At 34.8% G+C, this 24,628-nt stretch overlaps 1 protein-coding gene across 14 annotated transcripts in view; it reads left to right on the top strand.

Moving 5' to 3' along the window:
* Positions 1-24,628, top strand: part of LRRC7 (leucine rich repeat containing 7) — a 499,495-nt gene that overhangs the window by 385,627 nt on the left and 89,240 nt on the right. For 8 of the 14 annotated variants that reach the window (XM_028489260.2, XM_028489262.2, XM_055084524.1 and 5 more), the window contains 5 exons: positions 970-1,170; positions 8,146-8,257; positions 8,470-8,650; positions 9,049-9,093; positions 10,319-11,999. In XM_028489260.2, the coding sequence (XP_028345061.2) occupies positions 970-1,170; positions 8,146-8,257; positions 8,470-8,650; positions 9,049-9,093; positions 10,319-11,999 (2,220 nt within the window). Of the gene's footprint in view, positions 1-969; positions 1,171-8,145; positions 8,258-8,469; positions 8,651-8,927; positions 8,971-9,048; positions 9,094-10,318; positions 12,000-15,880; positions 16,022-24,628 lie in introns of those variants that run through there. The other 6 variants (XM_055084526.1, XM_028489267.2, XM_028489261.2 and 3 more) reach the window with 5 other exon arrangements.

Here is a 24,628-nt window from a genome sequence, read left to right as displayed (position 1 = left end):
GCCAAGTAAATATGCCCCTTATTTTTCCTCCCACTCCATTTTAATCAGCCTGGATAATTTGTATCTATTCCATTTTAAGTATATTTTAAGTACTCTGAAGGTGGGATATTCTGTATGGAAGGTCTCATATTTTCTCTCTCTGAATTAAATGTGAAGAATAGTAATTAATATATATATTCCCTAAAGTCAGATTGATGCACTAAAAATGAATTCAAGAATAGAAATAAGTCTCTGGATAAGTATAAGTCAAAATTTACATATTTACCTAGAATATCCTAGACAATGTTCTCAATTTTTTATTTCTCTTTATTGTAAGATGTAATCTATAAAGCATGTTACTTTATTATGGTAAAAACTAAATATAAAAGCCGCCTTGAAGGATTTTTTTTTTTTAGTTATTAACAGGAATTAGCTACCCTACCTTTTAATGTAACATGCTAATTAACACAGAGCTGGTGCATATTTGATGGCAGATACTGTCAATTCCCCATTTTTTAATACATGATAACTCTACTTGTAAATCTTTTGGGGTCTTCTCCCATCACCTGCATTGATATTCCGAAGATATTTTTAATGTCAAAATGATTATTTTTAAATGATTAAGATAGGTAAGGGAACAGCCTCTAAAGTATAAAAGCAGCTGAGAGTAACTTGATTAAATTTTTCAGAGATTACCAATCACTTAAGTGTTTGACCTACTGCTATTTCAACCATCTATAGAGTAGACCTAAACATAAGATATAATCCAAAAATTGTTTTTAATCTAGAAAGGTGGCCAGGGGTGGGGAGAAGTCCCAGGAGGCAGAATGTGAAAAGAACACTGTGTGTTCTACTCTACAACAGTTTTTCAGCCAGCTCAACACTCACTATATTGCATTTGGTTATACTACTGCACATAAAATGGAGTAGTTTTGTGAACATGCTTGCTGAAGGTATTTTTATGTTAAATTTCTTTTTATAAACTTCTAGGTTGAAATAAACCTAAAACGATATCCAACTCCTTACCCAGAGGATTTAAAGAATATGGTAAAATCTGTTCAAAATCTGGTGGGTAAGCCAAGCCATGGAGTGCGTGTTGAGAATTCAAATCCAACTGCTAACACGGAGCAAACTGTGAAAGAAAAATACGAACACAAGTGGCCTGTAGCCCCAAAGGAGATTACAGTGGAGGTATTTCAAGGTTATTGGTAATTGCCAGTGTGGTTTGGATTTTTTGGAATTACTAAATGATATGTTTTTTTAACTGAACAGATCTTCCTTGATAAGTGCATTTTTTCCTAATATATAAATGAGTCTCTCTGCTCTTCCAAACTATGAGGGTTGCATTTAATAAATGCACCTTCATGGCCTAAAATCATTAATACAGCTCCAAAAGTTCCAATACACACAGAAGGAATAATTCGCTCACCCAGCTAGGCCTGGCCAGTAAGTGCCTTAAATCATTTTCATGATATTCCTTTGACTACCCCAAACTTTTATTGTATGAGTCATTAGAAAAACCTAAATGAAGTTCTTTTTATTATTATTATTCTGCAAATCTCAGTAAAATTCTTGATCAGATTTAGAGCCAATTTTTTAAAATGTTTTTGTGTTTGGGTTACACCCTTTATAGGAAACACTACTATATAAAAGGGGCAATAACTTTGAAATTTAGCTTTATGGAATCTAATATGAAGCTTAGTTCCTATATTTTAGAATGAATTAGATATTCATCCTTATCAATTTGTGTGGTCTGAAAAGAATTCAACTACATTTATGCCACCTCTGTACTATTTCATCTACTCTTCAACTAATTTGGTTATCATCATTTTATCTTCATTAGAAACATAATTGATATGAGTACATCTAGAAGTTCCTATACCTGCTGCTCAAAAATCTTGGTTGTCAAAACTCTTTTACAAATCTGCATTCAAAGCATCAGTTTTTTGCACTGATCAAACACCAACTGTATATTTAGCACTGTGCTAAACTCTGTGAGAGAGAGAAAAGAAATATGAAATGTGTGAATAGTCCCCAAATAATTGAGAGCCTAGCCAGGTAAACTTAACACAGATGAAGCGATTAGAGAACGTATTATATAAAACATGATAACGTCGTTGGTTGTGTGATGGAGAATATAATACTCTAAGAAAATGGAGTGATAAGCAGTCACTGCCAATCACTTTAAAAGTTATGTGAAATGCTTAAGATTGAACTGCATATTAAAGATTGGGTGATTCTTTTAAAGTCAAAAAGAGAAGAAGGCATTCTAGGCAAAGAGAAAAGAAAGCTTAAGCAAAAATAAGCATGGTGTGCATATCTGCCAGTGGAAGTACAAGCCTGACCCAAAAGAGAGGCATATAGCTGGATATCTAGGAAAGAAAATTTAAGTAAATATTTATTTTCATTGCTTTTTTCATTTTGCTTATAAAACCCATATTATTGTACTTTTTCATCTCTAAAACATTACAGATATACTATAGCAAAGCAACATACTTTTCTTTTATCTCTAAGATACTGCAATAATATAAAAAGGAGGAAAACTAACATTTAGTGGGTACACCCTAAATACACATACACTTTATATTTAGATCTCATGTCATCACAGTTTAACATCACAATAACTGTAAGGTCATGATAACCCATAAACTGAATAACTACTGCAAAATACGTAGATCCTAAATTGCTTAATACAGGGATGGGAGAGATGAGACAAAGAAAATATGACTTTGGTCATGAATTTAATAATATCCCAATAGTAGAAAAAAATCTTAAAATTGTCTCACAAGCACTTCAAACTTAACAAATCCAAATTAATTTTAATGTTTCCTCCTCAAACTTACTTCTGCTTCAGTATAATTGGTCTTGATCTCAGCTGGCACCATTATCTACCGGTTCACTCAAGCTAGAAATTTGGGAGGTATCTTGATTTCTTTTTCCTTTTTTCTCCCCACTCCCTGCCCCTTCCAATTACTAACTCCTATACATTTTCATCTAAGTGTATCTCCTCTATCTCTTCAGGTCCTCAACTCTGTCCTGCATTTCTGTAAAAACTGTCAATTTCTTGGCTTACCTTGTCCCAAGCCCCCTCATTGCCTTGCTAATGATCTTTTAAAAACATACATCTAATCTTGTCCTCCTTAAAAAAAACACTATAGTGACTTTGTATTGCCTATCTAATCTTAATTTGCTAAAGTAGCCAAGCTAAATAAGATTGAAGTTCAACTTTCAGCTTTATATTTATTTCTATGATTCGCCCCACTCTTTCTTAGTTTTTTTCATCTACTAGCCTTTTCCTCTTGAATAGAAATTTCACTGATAATATCAATATTTTTTCTAAAATTGAGATTTTAGATGTTCTGTCCCCAACTTTTAGCCATCCTAGGGCTAGGAGATGTCCTTTTCTGTATCATCCTCCCTTCTCATTACTGCATCCAAATTAAGGGGCCCTAATTCTATTCCACTTCCAGATATAATAAATACAAATAACCAAGTGTCTAGCTGATCAGTGTATACTGTGCATTTTTATTATATGTTTTACCTGTGCCTGCCATTTTTGGGTCATCATTATTTAGATCATACTACCAAGAAGGTGGAAGAGGGTGTCACACACTGTATGACATATTTATCCATGTTGTTAAATATGGAAAACCAAGAAAAAACAAACAGAGGTAGGCAGAAGCAAAAGCAGAAAACAGAAAGAAGAAGCAAGGTAAATAGGTTACAAATGCAGCAGAGAAAGAGGGAAAAGGAAAGATATATCATTTATTGATCACTTTCTATTTGCAACCCTATGCCAAGAGTTTTAACATAGAGAATATGGCCAAGAGAGCCATAAAAACAAGGAGATCAGAGAGATATGAAGGTTCTCCTCTGCCCCCATTTTCCTTCATACATGCCTTGTGGAGATTACATTTGTTTTTCCCCCAGTATCTTAGTCCATTTGGATGGCTATAACAGAAAACCATAGACTGGGTGACTTAGAAACAGTTTTTAAGGAGCCAGATTTTATTAATATGTAAAAATCAAAGCCTATGAAACCTAAAATCAACATTTCAAAGGCTCAAAAGTATCAGGGGGGCTTCCCTGGTGGCGGTTGAGAGTCCACCTGCCGATGCAGGGGACGCGGGTTCGCGCCCCGGTCCGGGAAGATCCCACATGCCGCGGAGCGGCTGGGCCCGTGAGCCATGGCCGCTGAGCCTGCGCGTCCGGAGCCTGTGCTCCGCAGCGGGAGAGGCCACAACAGCGAGAGGCCCGCTAGTTTTAGTTCATTCTTAAATAACCAAAACTGCTTACTCATGGAATGTGTGCACCTGTTGGGCACCAGCTACCTTCTCAAACCTTGGAATCATATTGGGTACTACAACTCTAATTTCTGTTTCACATTGATTTTCGAGTGGCACTTGATTATTTTTTATCACAGCAACCACCAAAAACCCAGATTCACAAAGACTATTAATCAAAAGAAGTGTGCAATCTAATGCTGAAACTGAGAGCTACCTCAAGGTAGCAGTTCTCACAGTATCTGACTGATGTCAAGTATTGCTTTTTTCCCCTCAAATATTTAAAATAACCCATGTGTCCCTGTGAATTAGCAACAGCACTGTGAGTGCCTCAAGAGCGCAGTTTTCAGAACAGGGGAAAGGACTTAAGTCTAGAAGACATGAATTCAAAGTTTGACTCCACCTTGTTACCAATTGTATGACCTTGACAAGTCACTGAAACCTTTCTGAGCCTTGGTTTCTTATCTTTAAAAATACAGATAATAATAACAGTCTTTCAGAGCTTTTGTGGAGATGAAATCAGATGAAAAAAAAAATTTATAACAGTTCTGAGCACAGTTTGTGGCACAGAGAAAGCTGCAGTAAATGACCATTCCTTTCCTGTCCGCAAGAGAGGGAGACCCTGCCACATTCTCCTTTAATACTTCTGTGAGTCGCTAGCTTGCATTAACCACTTTCGTAAAGGAATGCACTTTTCCATTTCTTAGGAGACTCATTCCAATTTCTCTCTGTAGAGGAATCACATCTTTCTCCAGGAAAAAGAGAATAGTCAACTACCCTTGAAAGTTTCCTTATATGCTTTTATTAATGCCTTTATTTATTTTGACTCAAAAGCTCAGGCATAAGCTTTTTTTCCCCCTTTGACTTCTACCTTAGGCTTTAGGCTCCCTTTCACTACAGCAGTATCAGCCAAGATTTAGTTTGACCAGTGGAAGGGCAATGAGGTTAAAAAAAAAAAAAAAAAGGTTTTACCTTTTCTTTCCCCTCAATCTCTGTCCCCTCACCAGAAAAAAATATGGCTCAATTTACTTATAATGGGACCTCCACTAAATTTGATTCCCTACTAGTAACTTCCACTGCCTTCACCCATAGAAGTAGTCCCAAAAGCTTCACCCACTTTTCCAACATGAACTTGATTCTTCCAGCTATTTATAAAAGATTTTATAGAGGCAAAGCCAATTATTAATTTCCTTTGTTGGATAGTTAACTTTGTTATGTGAAGCCCATTTGAGAAGTGAGCTTTTCTTAGCATAGACAATATAGCATATACAGTATCCCATAGAAGACCTTCAAGAAGAACAGATTCCAATTCAAATCCCAGCTCTACCACCTATTAAGCTTGTGACTTGGAATTATTAGCTTACCTCTCTGAGCTTCCATTTCTTTACTTGTAAAACAAAGATGATAATAATAAACAACTTAAAATAATAAGTAACAATAAAAATAAGATTATCGTTTAAATAATCAACAGGGATAAAATAAAGTGTTTAACATAGTAACACAATAGTAGACAGGTAATAGAGTCTTCTTAACTGATGACCATCATCATCATGATCATCATCATTATTTTGCTCTTAAAGATAAGAGAGTCTAACTGGGTCAGTGTAAATCCATTACTCTTGCTTCAGTAGTAGTCCTCTACCTAGGTGGGGGGCCACAGAATTCTAGAGAAGAGATGCAAGTTCATGATTAGCTGATATCATTCTTCCTAGTCATGAGGGCTCTTTTTTGATTCAAAATAGAAATTCTTGAGCAGGGTCAGAGACTAGAATTTAAGTCAAACTATAGCTGCCATGCAGAGCTCCAGTCACAATTGTGAGATACAAGTGTAAATGTTTGATCTATGCATAAAAGATAACTCGAGTACCGAATGTGTAAGGCATAAAGGGAAAAAAAAGTAGTGAAACCCTTAACTACATTTACATTTCTGTGCTTATACAACTATTTTGTTTATTTGTTTTTGACTAAAACAAAATGCTTATACTTCTATATTAAAATGTCATAAGAATATTTCCTTTTTAAAATATTATTTCAACAAATAAGTTTTATTGATATGTATAGAATGTTAGTATTAGACAGAAATTTGCACTAATTCTTATTATCTATTACCCTCATTTTATTGATATATTGAATAAGATCCAGAGAGTTACAGTGACTTGCTTGAGGCAACCTGATTAATAAGTGGTAAAGCAGGAATAAAACAGAAATATGCCACTTTGTAACTGAAAAATTTTTGAAAGTGTTAACATATTTTGTGCCTTTCATAGTACCATTTCTCAAACTTGCATCTGCTTCTACTTAATAAATGTCTCTAAAGATGTGTGAAGGCTTTTACTCTATTCTCTCAACTCAAAACTTTATCCAAAGTTTCTTATGCTAAACTTTTGAAATAATTTTCAAAATCCATGAAAACACAGATTTTCCTATTCATCTCCAGAATTTCCATCAATCTCATTCTCTTTTCCGTTCCTCTTCAAATATACGCAATACTGCATGTTAAGTCTCTAATATGCTCCAGCTGAGCTAACCAGGAGGCAGCAATGTAAGGGATAATCATCGGACTAGAGCCCAAAGGAATCCTACCTCCGTGCTGTATCTTTGTCTACTTATCTATGCAAGCCTGGGCCTCAATGAGTCTCAGAATCCACCTCTAGGAAATGAAAGGATTGTACTAGATGATCTTCCAGTCTTCTTCCACTGAGATATTATTTTTTAAAAAAGTGTCAGATATACCCAGGTTTGCGGTGGCGGGTGGGGGTTGGCAAAATGTATAGTAAGAGTTTCTATCTGATATTACCAACCAATTAGTTATAAGGCAGGAACCATTTCATTATTATATTTTGTCCTCAAGTGTATTCTTTCTCCAATTTAACAAAATACTTCTAAATGTATTACATTAATGTTCAAACAAATAGGTACTAATGAATGAAAAATCCTGAAAATTCTTCTTTGAATTCAAATTGAGTTTAAGGGGAAAAGACAGAAAGATAACTGCTGTGCATAAATTTATATCACTACTTACTCCTGAGCGTAAACAAGCCATTTTTATATCTAAAAGGAAGTGAGAATTTTGCTTTTCCTAATGTCCACCCACTACCTGGTTAACCAGGAATAATAATTTGAATACAGAAGTTTAAAATTCATCGGTTTTTAAAAATATCTTTACTTATCATAAAGTTATATTCTTATACCAGTGTTGCTCATTATACTGAGTGAAAGGATGTAGAGTGAAGATTTAGCGGGCTAGATTGATCATGAGAAAACTAGAAACCTTAGGAACAAGGCATGGTAAAACTAAAGAAACTGAGAAGATCACTTGGGGAACAGTAGGAATTAAGAGGGAGATTGGCAGTAAAAGCAGTATTTATAGGGCCCAATTGTGCATTAACTTTGTTAATATTTGAAAAAAAAAACTAGCTGGTCAGTAATATATTCCTCTTAGAACTCTTAAAAGAGTTCATCCCTTAGAACTCTTACATGTTTATATGTTATAGATTATGTATTGTATTACTTATATATGACTTATTATAATTCAGTCCTATTTTATGAGTTATATCTATCTCCCTAACTAGACTGTAAACTCCCACAGGGCATTGGTGACATTTTGTCTTTCTTTGGAAACTCCACAGTTCTTTGCACAGTGCCAGGCATATAAACACCTTTCAAAAAATGTCTGATGAATAAATGGACTCATTTAAATTAGAAAAACAAAACATTTTAGTGCTTACCTCAGAGATACATATGATTCACTTCTCCTAGTGTGCCATGGTGAATTAAATTCTGGAGTCCCATCTTGTATCTGAGCCAAATAAAGATATTGCCATCTTGGTTAACCAATGTTTAAATGTCTACTTTCCTTGTCCTGTATTATTATATCTCTCAGGATTCTTTTGTTCATCCAGCTAATGAAATGAGGATTGGGGAACTTCACCCTTCATTAGCTGAGACCCCTCTGTACCCACCCAAACTTGTTCTGCTAGGGAAGGACAAAAAAGGTAACATTGTGAACCTGATGTGGAAAATATGCCACAAATGCATGTGCATGATGAATCACCAGTTGTAAATTATGATATACCATAGTCTATAGAAATATTTTATAAATATGTATCTCTAACATTCATTGGTATGCTGTTTTTCATACTTGTCTTTCTGTGTTTATACTTGTCAATGTTCACAGCATTATAATATTTTCCCATTTACATTTCAGAATCAACTGATGAGTCTGAAGTTGACAAAACTCACTGTCTGAATAACAGTGTTTCCTCAGGCACTTACTCAGACTACTCGCCTTCCCAGGCTTCCTCAGGATCCTCTAACACCCGGGTTAAAGTGGGGTCCTTGCAGACAACAGCTAAAGAGGCAGTACATAATTCTTTGTGGGGTAACAGGTGTGTTTAGAATTCCCTCTTTTCTGTCCCCAAATGCTTATTTTCAGCAACATTTAAAAAAAATGGAATCTTCTTAATTTTGGGATTGTATTCAGCACATGAGTGGCATAGAAGACAGAGGGGCAGGTAAGCAAATGTAGTCCCCCTGGGATTTCCAAGAGTGGATAAATCCATTTTACACAGCAAAACCATTGTGTATGGGAGGGAGGGTAGGACATTAACAGGTTGAGATGATAGAACCAAAAAAATTTTTAATCAAAAATTGTGTTTGCCTCAGTACATAATTGTGACACATTTGGGCATTCACCATCCAAAATGGTGTTATGAATTAAAGAAAGATGCATGGAAAGCAGTAATGTGCCAAGTACAGAGTAAACATTCAATAAATTTTTCATCAGCATCTTCATCATCATCATTTTATCACCACCTGGAAAAGTTAGAATGTAAGTAAAAGTATTTAATCCTTCCAAAATGGCTCCTACTCTATATTACTTCCATTTTACAGATATATTAAGATCAAAAGCCATGGAGGTCAATAAAGTGACTCAATGAAGTAACATTTACCCAGTGCTGATTCCCTTGTTTTGTAACATGTTGTTATGTTTCACAGTACAAATAGCAAATAAAAATTGTCATATGATATAGGTAGTCAATGACTTTCACTCAGATTTTACTGATAATGTCAATACTGTTAACAATATATTCTTTGGTAATTGATGAATAACTATTTCTACTCATTGATGCCCTTGATAAAAATCTTAACTCTTTCAGTTTGTAAATTTATTATTTGTTATATAAGATGAGACTGATTTGGGTACTTTGGGAAGATGCCTTCTAAATGCACTTTTTTTCAATTAGCAAAAGCACTTAAAAGTCTTTAGTAAAAGATATATAATTCAATATCATTAGTGTGCAAATGGTTTAGAATAAACTTAGAAAAATGAGCATCTTGTAGAGATACTGTTGTCACCAGAATAAACATGCCAATGACCAGATCATAATTTAATTTAATTTAATTTAAAATTTAATTTACATTCTAGAAAAAGATATGTGAATGCATACACTATACAATGGATTTAATGTCTTCCAATACCTGGCCCTCAAATATGTTATTTGAAGACAACTTGGGTTCATTAGGTATAAGAAGCATTGATAAGAAATGTACTCTCAGCTAATAGTTTGGAAATGTACTGAATCAGAAATTCCAGAGATGGGGACCAGGAATCAGGTAGCTCTAATTATCGGACAGGTTTCAGGACCATTACTAAAAGTATCTATATTTCTTTCATTCCCTCATTTATTCATTCATTCATTCATTCAACAAATATGTACTTAGTACCTACTATGTGGCAAGCACTATGCTAGGCCTGAAGAGAAAAAAAACCTCTGCCCTCATGAGTTTACATTCTAGCAGAGGACACAAGACATATAATAGGTAAGTAAACTGTGTATATTAGAAGGTAATGATAACTGAGAAGAAATAAAAGAGCAGGGTAAAGGGGTGACTTTTTTTGGACATGGAATAATAATGCTATCGTTAATCATAATTGAGGTATGGATGAATGATCAGTTGAACAAAGGATGGTGGTATTCTTGCCTGCTTGTTCTTTCTGGCAAAGACCCAGATCTTCCTCATTTTCATGTTTCTTCTTCCCATTGTGTTCACAGGATTGCACAATCTTTCCCACAGCCTCTTGATGCAAAGCCATTGCTCAGCCAGCGGGAGGCTGTCCCCCAAGGGAATCTACCACAGCGTCCTGACCGGCTGCCATTGAGTGACACTTTCACTGACAACTGGACTGATGGCTCACATTATGATAACACCGGGTTTGTTGCAGAGGAAACCACAGGCGAGAATGCCAACAATAATCCTCTCCTGAGTTCAAAATCTAGAAGCACATCTTCTCATGGACGCAGGCCTTTGATTAGGCAGGATAGGATTGTTGGTGTTCCCCTGGAACTTGAGCAGTCTACACACAGACACACACCAGAAACAGAAGTGCCTCCTTCCAATCCTTGGCAGAATTGGACCAGAACCCCTAGTCCTTTTGAAGACAGGACTGCTTTCCCTTCCAAATTAGAGACAACCCCTACCACCAGCCCATTGCCTGAAAGGAAAGAACATATAAAAGAATCTGCTGAAATACCTAGTCCTTTTTCTCCAGGAGTACCATGGGAGTATCATGATTCTAATCCCAACAGGAGTCTCAGTAATGTCTTTTCTCAAATCCACTGCCGCCCAGAATCTTCTAAAGGTGTTATTTCAATTAGCAAAAGCACAGAGAGGCTTTCCCCACTAATGAAAGACATCAAGTCCAATAAATTCAAGAAGTCACAGAGTATCGATGAGATTGACATTGGTACATACAAGGTTTATAATATACCACTAGAAAACTATGCTTCTGGGAGTGATCACTTAGGAAGTCACGAACGACCTGACAAAATGTTAGGACCAGAGCATGGTATGTCCAGTATGTCTCGAAGCCAGTCAGTCCCAATGCTGGATGATGAGATGCTCACTTATGGAAGTAGTAAAGGGCCACAACAACAAAAAGCTTCCATGACAAAAAAAGTCTATCAATTTGACCAGAGCTTCAATCCCCAAGGAGCAGTGGAGGTTAAAGCTGAAAAGAGGATACCGCCCCCATTTCAACACAATTCTGAGTACGTGCAACAGCCGGGCAAAAACATCACCAAGGATTTGGTTAGTCCTAGAGCTTACAGAGGATACCCACCGATGGAGCAAATATTTTCATTTTCTCAGCCATCTGTTAATGAGGATGCTGTGGTAAATGCCCAGTTTGCAAGCCAAGGTGCCAGGGCAGGCTTCTTGAGAAGAGCTGACTCCCTGGCGAGTTCCACAGAAATGGCCATGTTTAGAAGGGTCAGTGAACCTCATGAGCTGCCTCCGAGTGATAGGTACGGCAGACCTCCATATAGGGGAGGTCTGGATCGCCAAAGCAGCGTTTCAGTGACTGAGTCCCAGTTCCTGAAAAGGAATGGCAGGTATGAAGATGAACACCCTTCATATCAAGAAGTGAAAGCTCAGGCGGGAAGTTTTCCAGTTAAAAACCTTACCCAAAGGAGGCCATTGTCTGCAAGAAGCTACAGTACAGAGAGTTATGGTGCCTCCCAAACCAGGCCAGTTTCAGCTAGGCCTACTATGGCAGCTCTTTTGGAAAAAATACCATCTGACTATAACTTGGGTAACTATGGTGACAAGCCATCAGATAACAGTGATATAAAGACGAGGCCTACTCCTGTGAAGGGAGAGGAGAGCTGTGGTAAAATGCCTGCAGACTGGAGACAACAGCTGCTTAGACATATAGAAGCTAGAAGGTTAGACAGGGTATGTTTGGCATTTCTCTGTAAGAATATCCCTCCTGCCTTTAGTTTTACTTTATTGGCATTTCTAAGCACATGTAGTGAAGCATGAACTACATGAATGAATAGATGATCAGCATTTTATTTATCTTTATATTGTGGGGAAATTGATCATAATAGTTTTTCATGGATTCTGTTTGATGCTCTTTGAGAGTTCATAATGTATAGGTGAATTATTTATCAAAACTATCCTAAATATGGTTAGTAAGAAAGAATTCGACACTGTTATATGGGATAGTGCTTCAATTGCTTTCTAGCCATTAAGGCAAAATGCCTCTCCTAGGACACAAAACTGTTCTCTAGTGACCTAAAGAGTATGATTTTTATTGAATCTATAAAAAGTGAGTATTCTACCCCTTTCTGCACAGACTCACTTATATTAAAATCAGGCCTAATTTGTTTATACAATTTGCATATAGTTACTGCTACGGGACTACTAAAGTTATTACTTCTAATGAGCAATAATCTTCTCAGCAAGAAACCGAAAAATAAAATAAGCAGAGATTGAATGCCCTCCTACAGATTATTTTATTCAATGAAAATCCTGCCATTTAGAATGTTGCTTTTCATATAGAAAGAAATGGTTAAATTCAAATCATACTACAGACAACAAAAACAGATGATGTCTTTATAAAGACTACAAACGTACAAATTAGTGTGTATATTACAGCAAAAAAGGGGGGGACATTAATCTCAATGCAGTTAAAAATTGAATCACAACAAATCATGAAATGCATAGCAATTGAGGAGAGCAAAAAAAAAAAAAAAAGGCCTAGAATTACTTTTTGTTGTTGTTTGTATCTCTCTAAGAGAAGTCTGCATTTTCTAGAACTATGATCAATTGACCATCACCATTGAGTGTATTGATACTTTGCGGCTTTGGTGTAGAGGGCTTTGTGTACTCTGCATTGACCTTAGAATCTTAAAAGTCCTTTTTGTGAAAATAGGGCCTTTTGTTCTCATTTTCTAGATTTAAATGCTCAGTGTAAATTGGGGATCTGGGTAATAACATACCATTAGAATGTTTCACTCAATAGTTTTATTTTATTTGGTGTCCTGCTAAAAGCACAGGTCACTGCATTTATTATATATTTTCTTACTGCTGAATTTTATATTTTCAGGTCTACTCTTTTAAAACAATTATATTGTTTGTAGGTCGTGTCTACATGACAAGAAAACAATTATTTATAGGGAAAGAGTGAACTAATAAATGTGGGTGTGGGTGTTAGTTTCTCAATGTGGAAACTGGTTCTGCCTTGCAAAATATTTCATCAGACTGTCTGTTTCAAATAGGTGTGCTCAGTCCCATTGAAGGGAGCCTCATCAAAGCCTCATGACTGGCTGTCAGTGGGAGACACCTGGTCGGTTGTCACCATGCCTTACCTCAAGTTATACCCTCCATGTAGACAGATAACTTGGAGGGCGAAAATATTTGGGGCCAAATAAAACAGTACAGTTTGGGAACTCTGGCCTCGTGTAGACACGACCATACGTAACAGGGTAAGATGAACTAGCCAAGAAAGGTTATAAGAAGCTTTTTGGAGCATATATACAATGACTAGTAATTTGAGGCAACAGAGGAGCGAGTGAAAACAAAGCATGAAAAAGAAAAGACAAAATTTTAAGCACTTGGTACCATCATTTATTTACTGGTTTCCCAAATAAGTGGTTCCTTTCCTTTGATCAGAGCTACTGAAAAGTAGGTGACTCCTCTAGTTGGAGTAGGAATTTGGAGGGAGGAAAATAGGACTGGGGAAGGGGGATTTGGATCAGCAGAAACCTGGAGGCCCTGCCTGTCCCAGATCCAGATAACTAAAGTAAATTTGTATGTATTTTTCCATTACTGTGACAATACCTCCCTTTTTAGTTAATCTTCACATATCCTCTGTCTTTATAATTCCCTCAGTCTGTCTTTCATTTTGCAGAGCAATTTCAATGTATATTCAATACCTTCTCATTTAATTCCATGAAATTAAATTACCTTAGAGTATTGCTTCAAGCTATCAAATCCTGAAAGCTCTTCCTCTTTTCTCCAAGCAACTTTTCTTTCCCTCTCTAAATTGAGTTACTGAGCTATTCAGGCTGTATCTTACTTAAAACTTAAAACAAGATAAATTCAGGGTGCTGCAACACAGAGTTGTTATATAAAAATAGTTCTGTACTGTTGTTCTTAACATTCTGCCCAAAGTCAGATTGCCCCAGACACAGTGTGCTTCCTTCCAGTGAAATTTAGTTGAGTGATTTGAACCCTGGAAATCAAATAGTTACACTAGAAACTACAAGATCTTTGTCCATTCCTTATAAAAGAGAACCGCCTAGAAGCCTGGACATTGGATAAGCTTAAGTGTTCTACGTAATGTTGGTTAAAGATCTTGCTCGGTGTTGACCTTGGAGAGGCAGATCCAAGTACTACCCTAGATTAAAGATGCTTGTTTTCTCCTTTGGTTTTATCTCAGGGCTCATGCTTCCACTATAGAGCCCCATTTGACTGAGAGAAATGAAAACATGAACCCATATGTCTAAGACTGCTACTCTTCCATAGGAGCTGAGAGAGCACTAGACTGGAGTCATTTTATCCCTTAAGGAGTCATTCAAGTGCTAGATTGAAATGTTCAGTGTCCTTTTCAGTTTTGGCATGGTGACAATGAAAAAAAATCTCTGGATGAAATAATCAGGGATCCATAACAAATATGATTAGTAGACAGCACACCATCAGGAGTATATAGTCTTTCAGTTGATGGAATTCTGGTGCTAAAAATCATTTCTTTGCAAATAATGCCCTCAGAATAGAATAGCTGCCTGCTGTTAATGTTCAATAATATTCAGTTTTAAAAAGTGTACTAAGTTAACTTCTGTAGATTTTTTTTTTCCGAATTAAGAGAATTACTTAAAAGGGCCAAATGCTGTCAACTATTACATGTCCATGATAGGTGGAAAGTAGAGATTGTACTGATGGAAACTATTTGATGACAGGGTATACAAAATGTTTTAATTTTTAAATGAAGTTCTGTAGAAAAAAACAAACTACCTATCAGACACTTGGAATAACTTTAGATGCACCTACTAAAGGGTAGCTACAATGCAAATATCACTAGAATGTTCTATAGGTATTTAGGAATATCAGATAAATAGCATTAATAGTTCAAATCATAGTTCCTTTAGTTTCATTATGAAATTTTTCCAGTTTAAAATGTAATTTTTAAGAAACAACAAAAAAGTTAGAATATTTGGATTCACATACACGTTGACTGGTCTAACTAAACTAATAAGCAAGTTCAATCATCCACTGGTCAGATTGAATGATTTTTTGACCAGCTCTTTTTTCTGAGTTGCCATAATTATGCCTATAGACAGAGAAATAAAAGCAACTGATTTTGGCTTTAACTTTTCAGTGTATTAGTTTTAAGGCAGAATTATAAGCTAAGCTAATTTGTACGTGCTAATCTTACAATGTGAAAGAGACCATGAGATTTGCAGCTGACAAAATTTGATTAAGTCCTCGCTGTTTGAAATTTTTGAATTAATAGACCGCCACTGATGAACATTTGTCCAAAGTCACTACAATCATGATATATGAGATAGATTTTATGCCTTCGAGTTAGCAGCAAATGTAAAACGAATGTTATCTTTGCTTTTTGTCTTTTCTGTAGTTTTGGATGGTACTCATTATGTGCATAACTAACACTGTTTACTGTATGCTTCTGTCTGATCAAGTGCATGTTTAAAAAAGAAAGTTACTGTTTGCCTGCTTAAAGTTAAATGTTATAAATTTAAACATGTTCATGTAATAATCAGTTTGTTGAGCATGTGTTCACATCCTGTCACATGATTATTTCCTCTACTCAGAATGCTGCTTACAAACACAACACAGTTAACCTTGGCATGCTGCCCTATGGAGGTATTTCAGCAATGCATGCAGGCAGAAGCATGACTTTAAACTTGCAGACTAAGTCTAAATTTGATCTACAAGAACTACCTCTTCAGAAAGTAAGTATGGACTGCCCTACATGTGTCAGCATACCAAAGCCAATTAATGTTGTTTGTTCACGTAATGTGTTTAGGCTGTACATACAGCCCTGCTTATAGACTCTCAGGAGTCCAAAAAGCACAAGGGCAAACAATGTAGAGCCCAAACTCTTAGCTGCTAAATGAATATTTATAGCTAGATTGATTATCAGGTTCCTGCTTAACAGCTTTGCTTTTTGGATTGAGCAGGTACATGGCTTTTTGTGTTGCTTTAAGACTCATTTTTTCTTATTATTCATTTTCTTTTTCTTTTATTATTTGCTTCTCTTTCTTTTGTGTGTGTATATGTATGTATTGATATACACCTTTTTTTTTTCTTTTTTTTTTTACTTTTTTGGAGACCACCCTATATTCTCTTGCTGATGCATTCTGAGAACAGAACTAGAAATTATTACTGGATGGCACTGGCATAAAAACAGACACATAGATCAATGGAACACAATAGACAACTGAGAAATAAACCCACACAGTTATGGTCAATTAATCTAAGTCTTAAATGTACCAGTGAACTAGCTATAAATAAGGAATTCTCAGAAGAAAAGATTAAATAAATGCTGGTTGAGTACAAGAGGTGAGATTAAGAATGGACGTGAACTACAGTTTTAATCCTCATTAAGTGAAAGAAATAATAAAAATAAAAGAACAAAACAAAGAGACACATACACACAAAGAAATTATTATTGGATTTCAGTTGATTCCTTTGGAAAAGACATAGAATACTAAATTAGAATGGAAGTTAAGTGGTTGGAACTTCTAAATACTTCTTTAGCCCATTTTTTTTGTAGGAAATATTATGCAGAAGTAAAACATGAGAAACAAATTTGTAGCTTAGCTAGCAAGTTTTTACTCATCCTGGTTTAATGGAAAAGTGGAAAGTTCACATGATTTTAAATGAAAATGTAGGCTTATTTGAAAGGGAATATACTGTAAGAGGAAACATTTCCATTGTCAAAGGAACGTTTCTGCTTGTTTTATTCAGGCAAAACAGAGAATACACATTTTACCTGTTCAAATTGACTAATGCACTCTTAGTTACATTTCGATGGAAACTAATGAGTCATTTTCACACAATATGTCATTATGACTATATTATTAATGTAGTCATTAACCTAGTAAGTTTTTACAAAAAAAAAAGCAATGCAAAAGTAAGGATAACAAAATGATGGTAGCCTTCAAACACTCTTCTCTTAATCAAATTAATGAACATATGGAGAAAACTCCCATCCCAGGAAAATGAGTGTTCTAAGACCACAAACTCATGTTTTATTGTCAAATTAGCCTTAATGACAGCCCCTAACTCTGTATAGTTTGCTTCCTACTCTGAGGAGAGTAATAAAATTAAGGAGACATTTAAATTCACAGCTTTTTTATCACCCATGATCACTTTGGGGGGAAAAAAAAGCTAACTTAATTGAGAACTTTTGAAAATTATTTTCCTTGTCCTCAGTCTCCTGTTACAGGACCAGTATTGTGTAGGTAACTCTCTCCAGGGAGAAAAATGACTGATTTATGGTGTTTACCTATGTCAGTGATAAAACACTCCCTCTCTGACCAATTTCAAAGTAGTAACTTGACATCACTGAACTCAGAATTGGGACTGAGAATAGTCAGCTCTCATGAGCTAGTACAAGTCATCTCCAGCACACTACCATCAGTGAGACCCTTTTCACTGGAGCCTCTAGTCTGTTCTTCATGTCCTCTTAGATGCCCAGGGATTTCATCTTCTGCCCTAACAAAACCAGTGTTCAAAAAGGTCTTGAAACTTATTTGCACTAAGGAACAGACGAGCTATCACAACTTAAATAGACACCTTTCGTGGAGGGCTTGGTACTTAAATAGAAATCAAACCCTCAAACTACAATCATAGAATTTCAAAATACAGTGAGCAGATTTGAGAGATCTTTGCATGAAAGAAGCTATTGCTTGAAACCCTTGAAATTATATCATATGGATAACCCCTTATTTTGCTTAGTTTTTAGCCCTATTTTCTCATCAATCTATAGGATAATATAGATATATTCAATGTCTGAAAAATGGTAATACACTTGAAGCACTGTTTCTCAATGTATAAATTATTCTCCAGATATAAATTAGGAACCTCTGTGTTGCTATATTAATTTTCTGACGTTTTGGGGGGTACCCTTTAGAATGGATTCATTAACTATCACTATAGCTCTAAGATGATCTGTAACAGAAATATTGCAGAGTTATATTTGGAGACATTGCAACCTTACTCAGTTGGGCACAGAGATGACCTAAAGGAATTCTTTTTGGAAACTACCTTAAATTGCAAACCAAGAATAATTCAAGTATGGAAAAGAATCTGAAAAAGAATATATATATAAATATATATATACATTTCAGTATATATATACACACACATATATATAGAACTGAATCACTTTGCATACAACTGAAATTAACACAATATTGTAAATCAAATATACTTCAATATAAATACATAAATAAATAAGCTGCCATCCAGGCCCCCCCCAAAAAAGAGTAATTCAAGTATTGAAATAGTCTATCTCAAAATGAATTATCATCAATACTTTATTATACACACCAAAAAATAAATAAATAAAAGGGAGAAGAAAGCAAGGGATGGAAATAAACAGTCACTTTCATCTTGCCACTTAAGATAATAAAAATTAGTATCAGCTATTTAAGATATCATTACAGCCTCTAAATGATTGTTAGCCATGAGAATTGAACTAAAATATAGAGTAAGATCGAAATAAAAAGATTTCAGTAGATAAAATTGACAAAACTGTTCATTCTCCTGTGAAAATCCTGGAGCTATCTTTTTATTCATAAAATTCCTGAATGATAACACTGGTTACCTCTACTTAAGTACTGTGGTAAATGACTTTGGGGTGTCCTGGAAAGAATAAATGAAGTGTCCTAAGGAATCTAAATGAATGTTTTAACATATTACCAGTTAAGAACTGGGTATGGAGTTGCAGCATACTTTTGTATAGGTGGTGCCCTCCCCAGGGAACATTCAGGGGCTGAAATCCAGACCCTTTCCCCACACTCTCTGCTGGCAAGACTTAACCTCTTGTAATTAGAAGAAAGGAGCACCTTTTTTGTATTTTCCCTGTTACACTGAGATTGTCTTCTTGCAAGTTATGTACCCAGAGAGGGCACCTTTTTGTGATTCCTACCTCCCCATCCCTCCATTATGGTAATTGACAAAAGGGTACTACCTGAGGTCCTGACTGAGCAAATTATTTGTTTTTCGGTTTGGATTTTTTTTTTTTTTTTTAGGCTACCAAAACATATCTAATATTTTTTTCTCAATTTTCTTTTAAACAAATTTGTAATAAACTACTTAAAGGATATAACTATTTTTGAATAAAGATTGAAGAACTCTGAACTTGAAGTATTTACACAGCGAATATTTATGTGGATAAAAAGAAAAGACTCTCCCAGATTTTGCTATGTGTTTTGAATATTTCTATTTTTTCATATTTATTATATTCCAGGTTGAGTACTGTACATTTTTCGTGGACTACAAGCTAAATATAGTCTTTCTGTATTATAGATAGTAAATTACATTTTCTATGGTAATTTTACAAAACCTGTTTTGATATTAACAGAATGCAAATAAAGAAAACCACAAAATTAGTTTAATAAATTTAATTTCCTTTAATATGTTCTTCTTTTGATGCTTACTCTAATTTAATAAAAAATTTAATAGTATTTATAACCAGAACATCTAAGACATATAAGTCAGCTATTAAATTATAAATTATTAGTATTCTCTATTTATTTACTTATTCATTCATTCATTCATTCATTCATTTATTCATTTGTCATTTATTCACTGCCTCTCCAAAAAGCATTTAAGACAACTTTCTATGACGTTATTGATGGTTCAGTGTGCTTCTTTGGATGTGTTCTGTTGTAACTGAACTTAGCTAATGTCTTGAAATTTTATGTTATCAAAGAGAGATATAATATTGTAAAATGTCAGTTCAAACTGTCATTTTTATTATCCAGATAAATGGTAGAAAAAATAAATATTTTGATAGGAGAAGAATAAAGACTAGGATTTATTGGAAATCTACTATGTACATAGTACCATGAGATACTTTAAATTTTTTTTTTTCACAACGCTCACAAAAACCCTGAATGGAATTATTTTTCACCATTGCATAGAAGAAGAAACTGAGACTCGTGTTACATAAAAGAACTCAACTATATTTTCACTGTTTTACTGTTGTAACCCCTACACCTAGCATGGTAGTAGAATTTGAATCCGACTCTGCTTAGCACTCAAGTACCTGCTATTTCTTGTATGTGATGATGTCTTCTCAAATGTTTATAAAATCGGGCATTTTCATAGACTGTAATTCATAATAGTTGATAAAGCTCTTTCATATGCATAATTATATTATCTTCACAACAATCCAGAAAAGTAGATCTTATGGGATAGAGAAAAGAATACATAAGTAGAACACAATAACTAATCTAAAATATATCATGACCCAAATCATCCCCTATGTGCTACAGATACAGTGCTCTCTTATTTAGCTGAGCTTAATAAATGCTAGTAGTTACCTTGCCCTATTTAAGATCCACTTGTATTTCCTGAGCACTCAGTAGCACCAAGAAATATGTTTGGTAGCAGGAAAAGACCAAAGGTTTCGAACCTAAGAAAATCACAACTTAATCATCCATAATACTCCTGCTCCAGAGACATGCAAGGCTGGGAAAGAAATCCCTGGCCTTTTCTAACTCCCCATCTGCAGGTGTCCAGCTGCCAATATAAATAGTGTGGTCTCTTCTACACTGGAGAAATTGATAATTTTTTTCTTTTTCTTTTTTTTCTTAACTTTTACCAACATAGTATTACACCATAGTACCTACTGCTTATTGGCTTATTGAAACAGACACTAATATAAATTACAATTTCAGAGGAAGGGAAGTTGAAATTATGGAAATATATGTATTCAATGATCTTTTCATATAATTTTGCCTGGAAGAAGATGGCCTCAGTATCTGTTTTATTAATTGATACTTATTCCACCATCTTTTGAATTAGAGTTTAGATAGCAATGTTTGCACCTGAATTCTTTTCAAATTTCTAATGTCCTTTCTTATAGACCTATGCAAATGACTCAGGATCAAATAGTAACAATATCTGATATGCATTCGTTCACCCTAGTTCCAAGGTTTACTTACTTAATTCCAGTTTTGTTTTGTTTTGTTTTGTTTTGTTTCGTTTTGTTTGCTGAAAGCAAAGTAATATTTCTGCAGCACCTTGGGGTAACTTATAGCCTATAGTTTCTATTGATTTTGTTGCATTTATTATTGGCTACCTATTGCTCAAGAAGAATTCACTTATCTTTCTAATTATGAAAAAAGCCTTCAGCCTGTGAATCCACATAAATCCTCATAGACAGTGACTAAAATTACCAAAATAAGCTTAGTACTCATACAGATGCTTCCCCACCATTATAATGAAATACTAGCTTTAAAATCATCTGGACATTACATTACCATCTTCAGATTGAACCCTGTGAAATCATAATAATTAAGATCCAAACTTGGTGTATATTTGTCTTTATAACCTACTTTTTTCAAAAATAGGCAGAAAAAGAATAATTTCACTGAAAATACTTTGGGGAAAGTTGTTTTCACACATTTTTTTGAAGCTGTGGTAATGCCCTCTGTGAACCATGTGCCAATTACTAAGCAAAATAGATCCTTGAGTTCTTAAGGAATATATCCCAAGACCTTTGCACAGTGCCAAATTCTAATACCACTCTCATATAATTCCTCCAACTAAATGCCATAAGTGAATTTCCCAAGCTTTCAGTGCACCCATCAATTAACAGTCAAGAGCAAAGCTACTGGATAAGCTAAGCTCATTGACTCATATATGTGAATCCTCTACATACACATATCCTCATATATGGGCACACATATGCATACCTGCATGCATACACTCATATACATGCTCATGCATACACAGATATATAAAGACACATATTCATGCACATTTATGTCTCAGCAAAATTAGAAATTACTTCTTCTTTCCAATAGATGCTTGTGATCATTCACAGTAGTCAAAATCATAAACGTTAAATCTACAAATGTCCACAGTCGTCTTTGGGATTAGCATCTGTTCAGCAAAACTTCTACTAGCATTACCGAATTTCTTAACAAATATAATTTCTGACTTTTCACTAAATCACATTGACGAGTTTTTCTTTTATTTTGAAATATTAAGGATCTACAGAATTTAGAAGCTGAAGAAATGGTATACTGTGATGATTTTCCATGTATTTTATATTTAATTGGTCATATGTGGTGAGGAAAAGACTAATTCTTAACCTTTTGAAGTATCTAAAGAAAATAACTAGAATGTGGTACTAAAAATAATTGAACCTCAATTTGCTTATTTTCTTTGAAATAATAAAATTCAATAGTGACAGTTGCTCCTTGTAACTTTTCATAGAATTTTAACAACTAAGTAACTGCATTTATGTAAAGTTCAGGAGCACTTTATCAGAAGTACATTTTTTTGTGAATAGCTATACTCACTCCTTTTGAGAAAGAATGTGAACCCACTGCATAATTCTCTTTTGGGTTCCTCCCTCCCAAACATTAATAAACTGTTTTCACGGTCTATTTTTTGCAAACTTAAGTCACCCCTAGGGTGTCTCACTTCAGAAAAACAAAGAGGCCAGAGCATTCTTGAAATTAATAAAGGAAATTGCTTTCAGGAAATTCCTTTAATCTTGCTGTCTAGTCAAAGTATTTTTTTCACGTGTCTGCATGTTTATGTTCTCTTTGGGCCCTGTAACAAAAAGAAATTGGTGCGGTTGTTAATTCTAATTTTAAAAAGAGAGAGATTAATTGCTAAATTAATGAAGAATCTCATTATCATGATATTAGGATTTTGACTAAGGGTTTTAGCCTTCTTTTACATTGAAAAGAATCTTGCAATTCTCAGTTGCTCTCTGTGACTAGGAGTCATGTCTGGGCAGCTGAAGGGAGTTTAGTGGAGGAAATAGAGATGGAGATGAAGATGATATGGAGGAAAAAAAGATTATATGTGTTGAATTCTGACCACTTATCAAAAATCTGTGTTCCACAGACCCAGCTAGTTGAATATATTTATTATCCCACTTCATTGGCAAAGAAACCAAACCAGAAAAGACATGAGTACTAAAAATTCAAAAAGAAAACTCTCCAGTAGTGCCTGCCCTGCATAATTATATTTTAACTGCTTAATTTTAACTGTTTGATTTATCATATTAATAGCTAGAAAAATCGTGTGTGGGCATATGCAAACATTAATCTCTAAAAGGTAAAGACTAGAAAATTAATGCTTGAAATCAGACAGATGGTCATTGAATGGCTGTCTGGTTATTTTCAAGTAATATATACTATAAATATGTTACCTCTATTTTATTTTCAAACAAACACATGTAAATTCATTCCCAACTAACCCAGGAGCCTCAATTCGGTACCTTTTTCCTCTTTTTTCATACTTTCTGATATGCTCATGAAAAAGGAATTCACATGGCCAAAGTCAAAGAAGAAAATTGAATTATTTCCTTACTTTTCACTATATCCACTAGACCCCAGGAAAATTTCATCTAATTTTGTTTAATTAACCTTGTCATAATAGATAATATTTTTTAATAGTTCCAAGCAATGCTTTTTAAAAATGCATGTAGTCAAAATGCAGATAGGGTGGTTATATAATTGTTTTCTAAAGGAGAACAATTAGGAGCACTCCGTATAACTGGATGAAGCCTGGCAAGCGACCATCTGCGCCATGTTTTGAAGAGAATGGCCCAGTTCCCTCATTCCAGGGTTGGAGGACCGTTCGTCACACAAAGAGATGCACATACACTCTCTAACCAGGCTTTCTTTATCCATAGGGATCCTCCAAAACATGTAGAGAAAATGGCATAGGAAACATTGAGTATAATATCTCATCACATAAGAATTCCCCAGGAAATTAAGTAGTACTTGTATATCCCTTAGGTGAGAGGAGGAGAAAGCCTATGGAAAAGGTTAATCGGCTTCGACAGGAAAAATATCGCATTACTGTATCCCTCCATGGGAGGCCATCTTTCTGATGATGTATGATTATTTTCTGTTACTCAGGTCAGACTACAGAAGCCTCCCAAAATATCTAGTAGTAATATCAATAAAGACAGGAGTATTATTATTTGTCAAAACTAATAAGCAGTAAATCAGCCAAAAATAAAATATATATGGAGTGTAAACTTTAATGCATAAATGATCTATATAAATAAATTTGGAATCAAAACAATTATGATTTTTTTACACTGAAGTTCTAACAGCACAATATTTTTTGATGTGTTAATCTTTCCTCTAAGCGATCTGTAGATAATGTCATAGTGCCATGAATCTCGCACTATGCTAGTGTTAATACCATTTTGGATTAGTGCAAGACACATTCTCCCAGAATCAATACAGCCTTATAAAATTTGTTTTAGGTTATGTTTTGGAATATTGGAAGTTACATACTATGTATTATATGGTTTCAGTTTATATTCCAAATGGTAAGATCACACT

Source organism: Physeter macrocephalus, chromosome 4, assembly GCF_002837175.3.
Source record: "Physeter macrocephalus isolate SW-GA chromosome 4, ASM283717v5, whole genome shotgun sequence".
Classification (NCBI taxonomy): domain Eukaryota; kingdom Metazoa; phylum Chordata; class Mammalia; order Artiodactyla; family Physeteridae; genus Physeter; species Physeter macrocephalus.
Note: the sequence above shows the minus strand (reverse complement) of the source record. Positions and strands in the feature narration are given on the sequence as shown.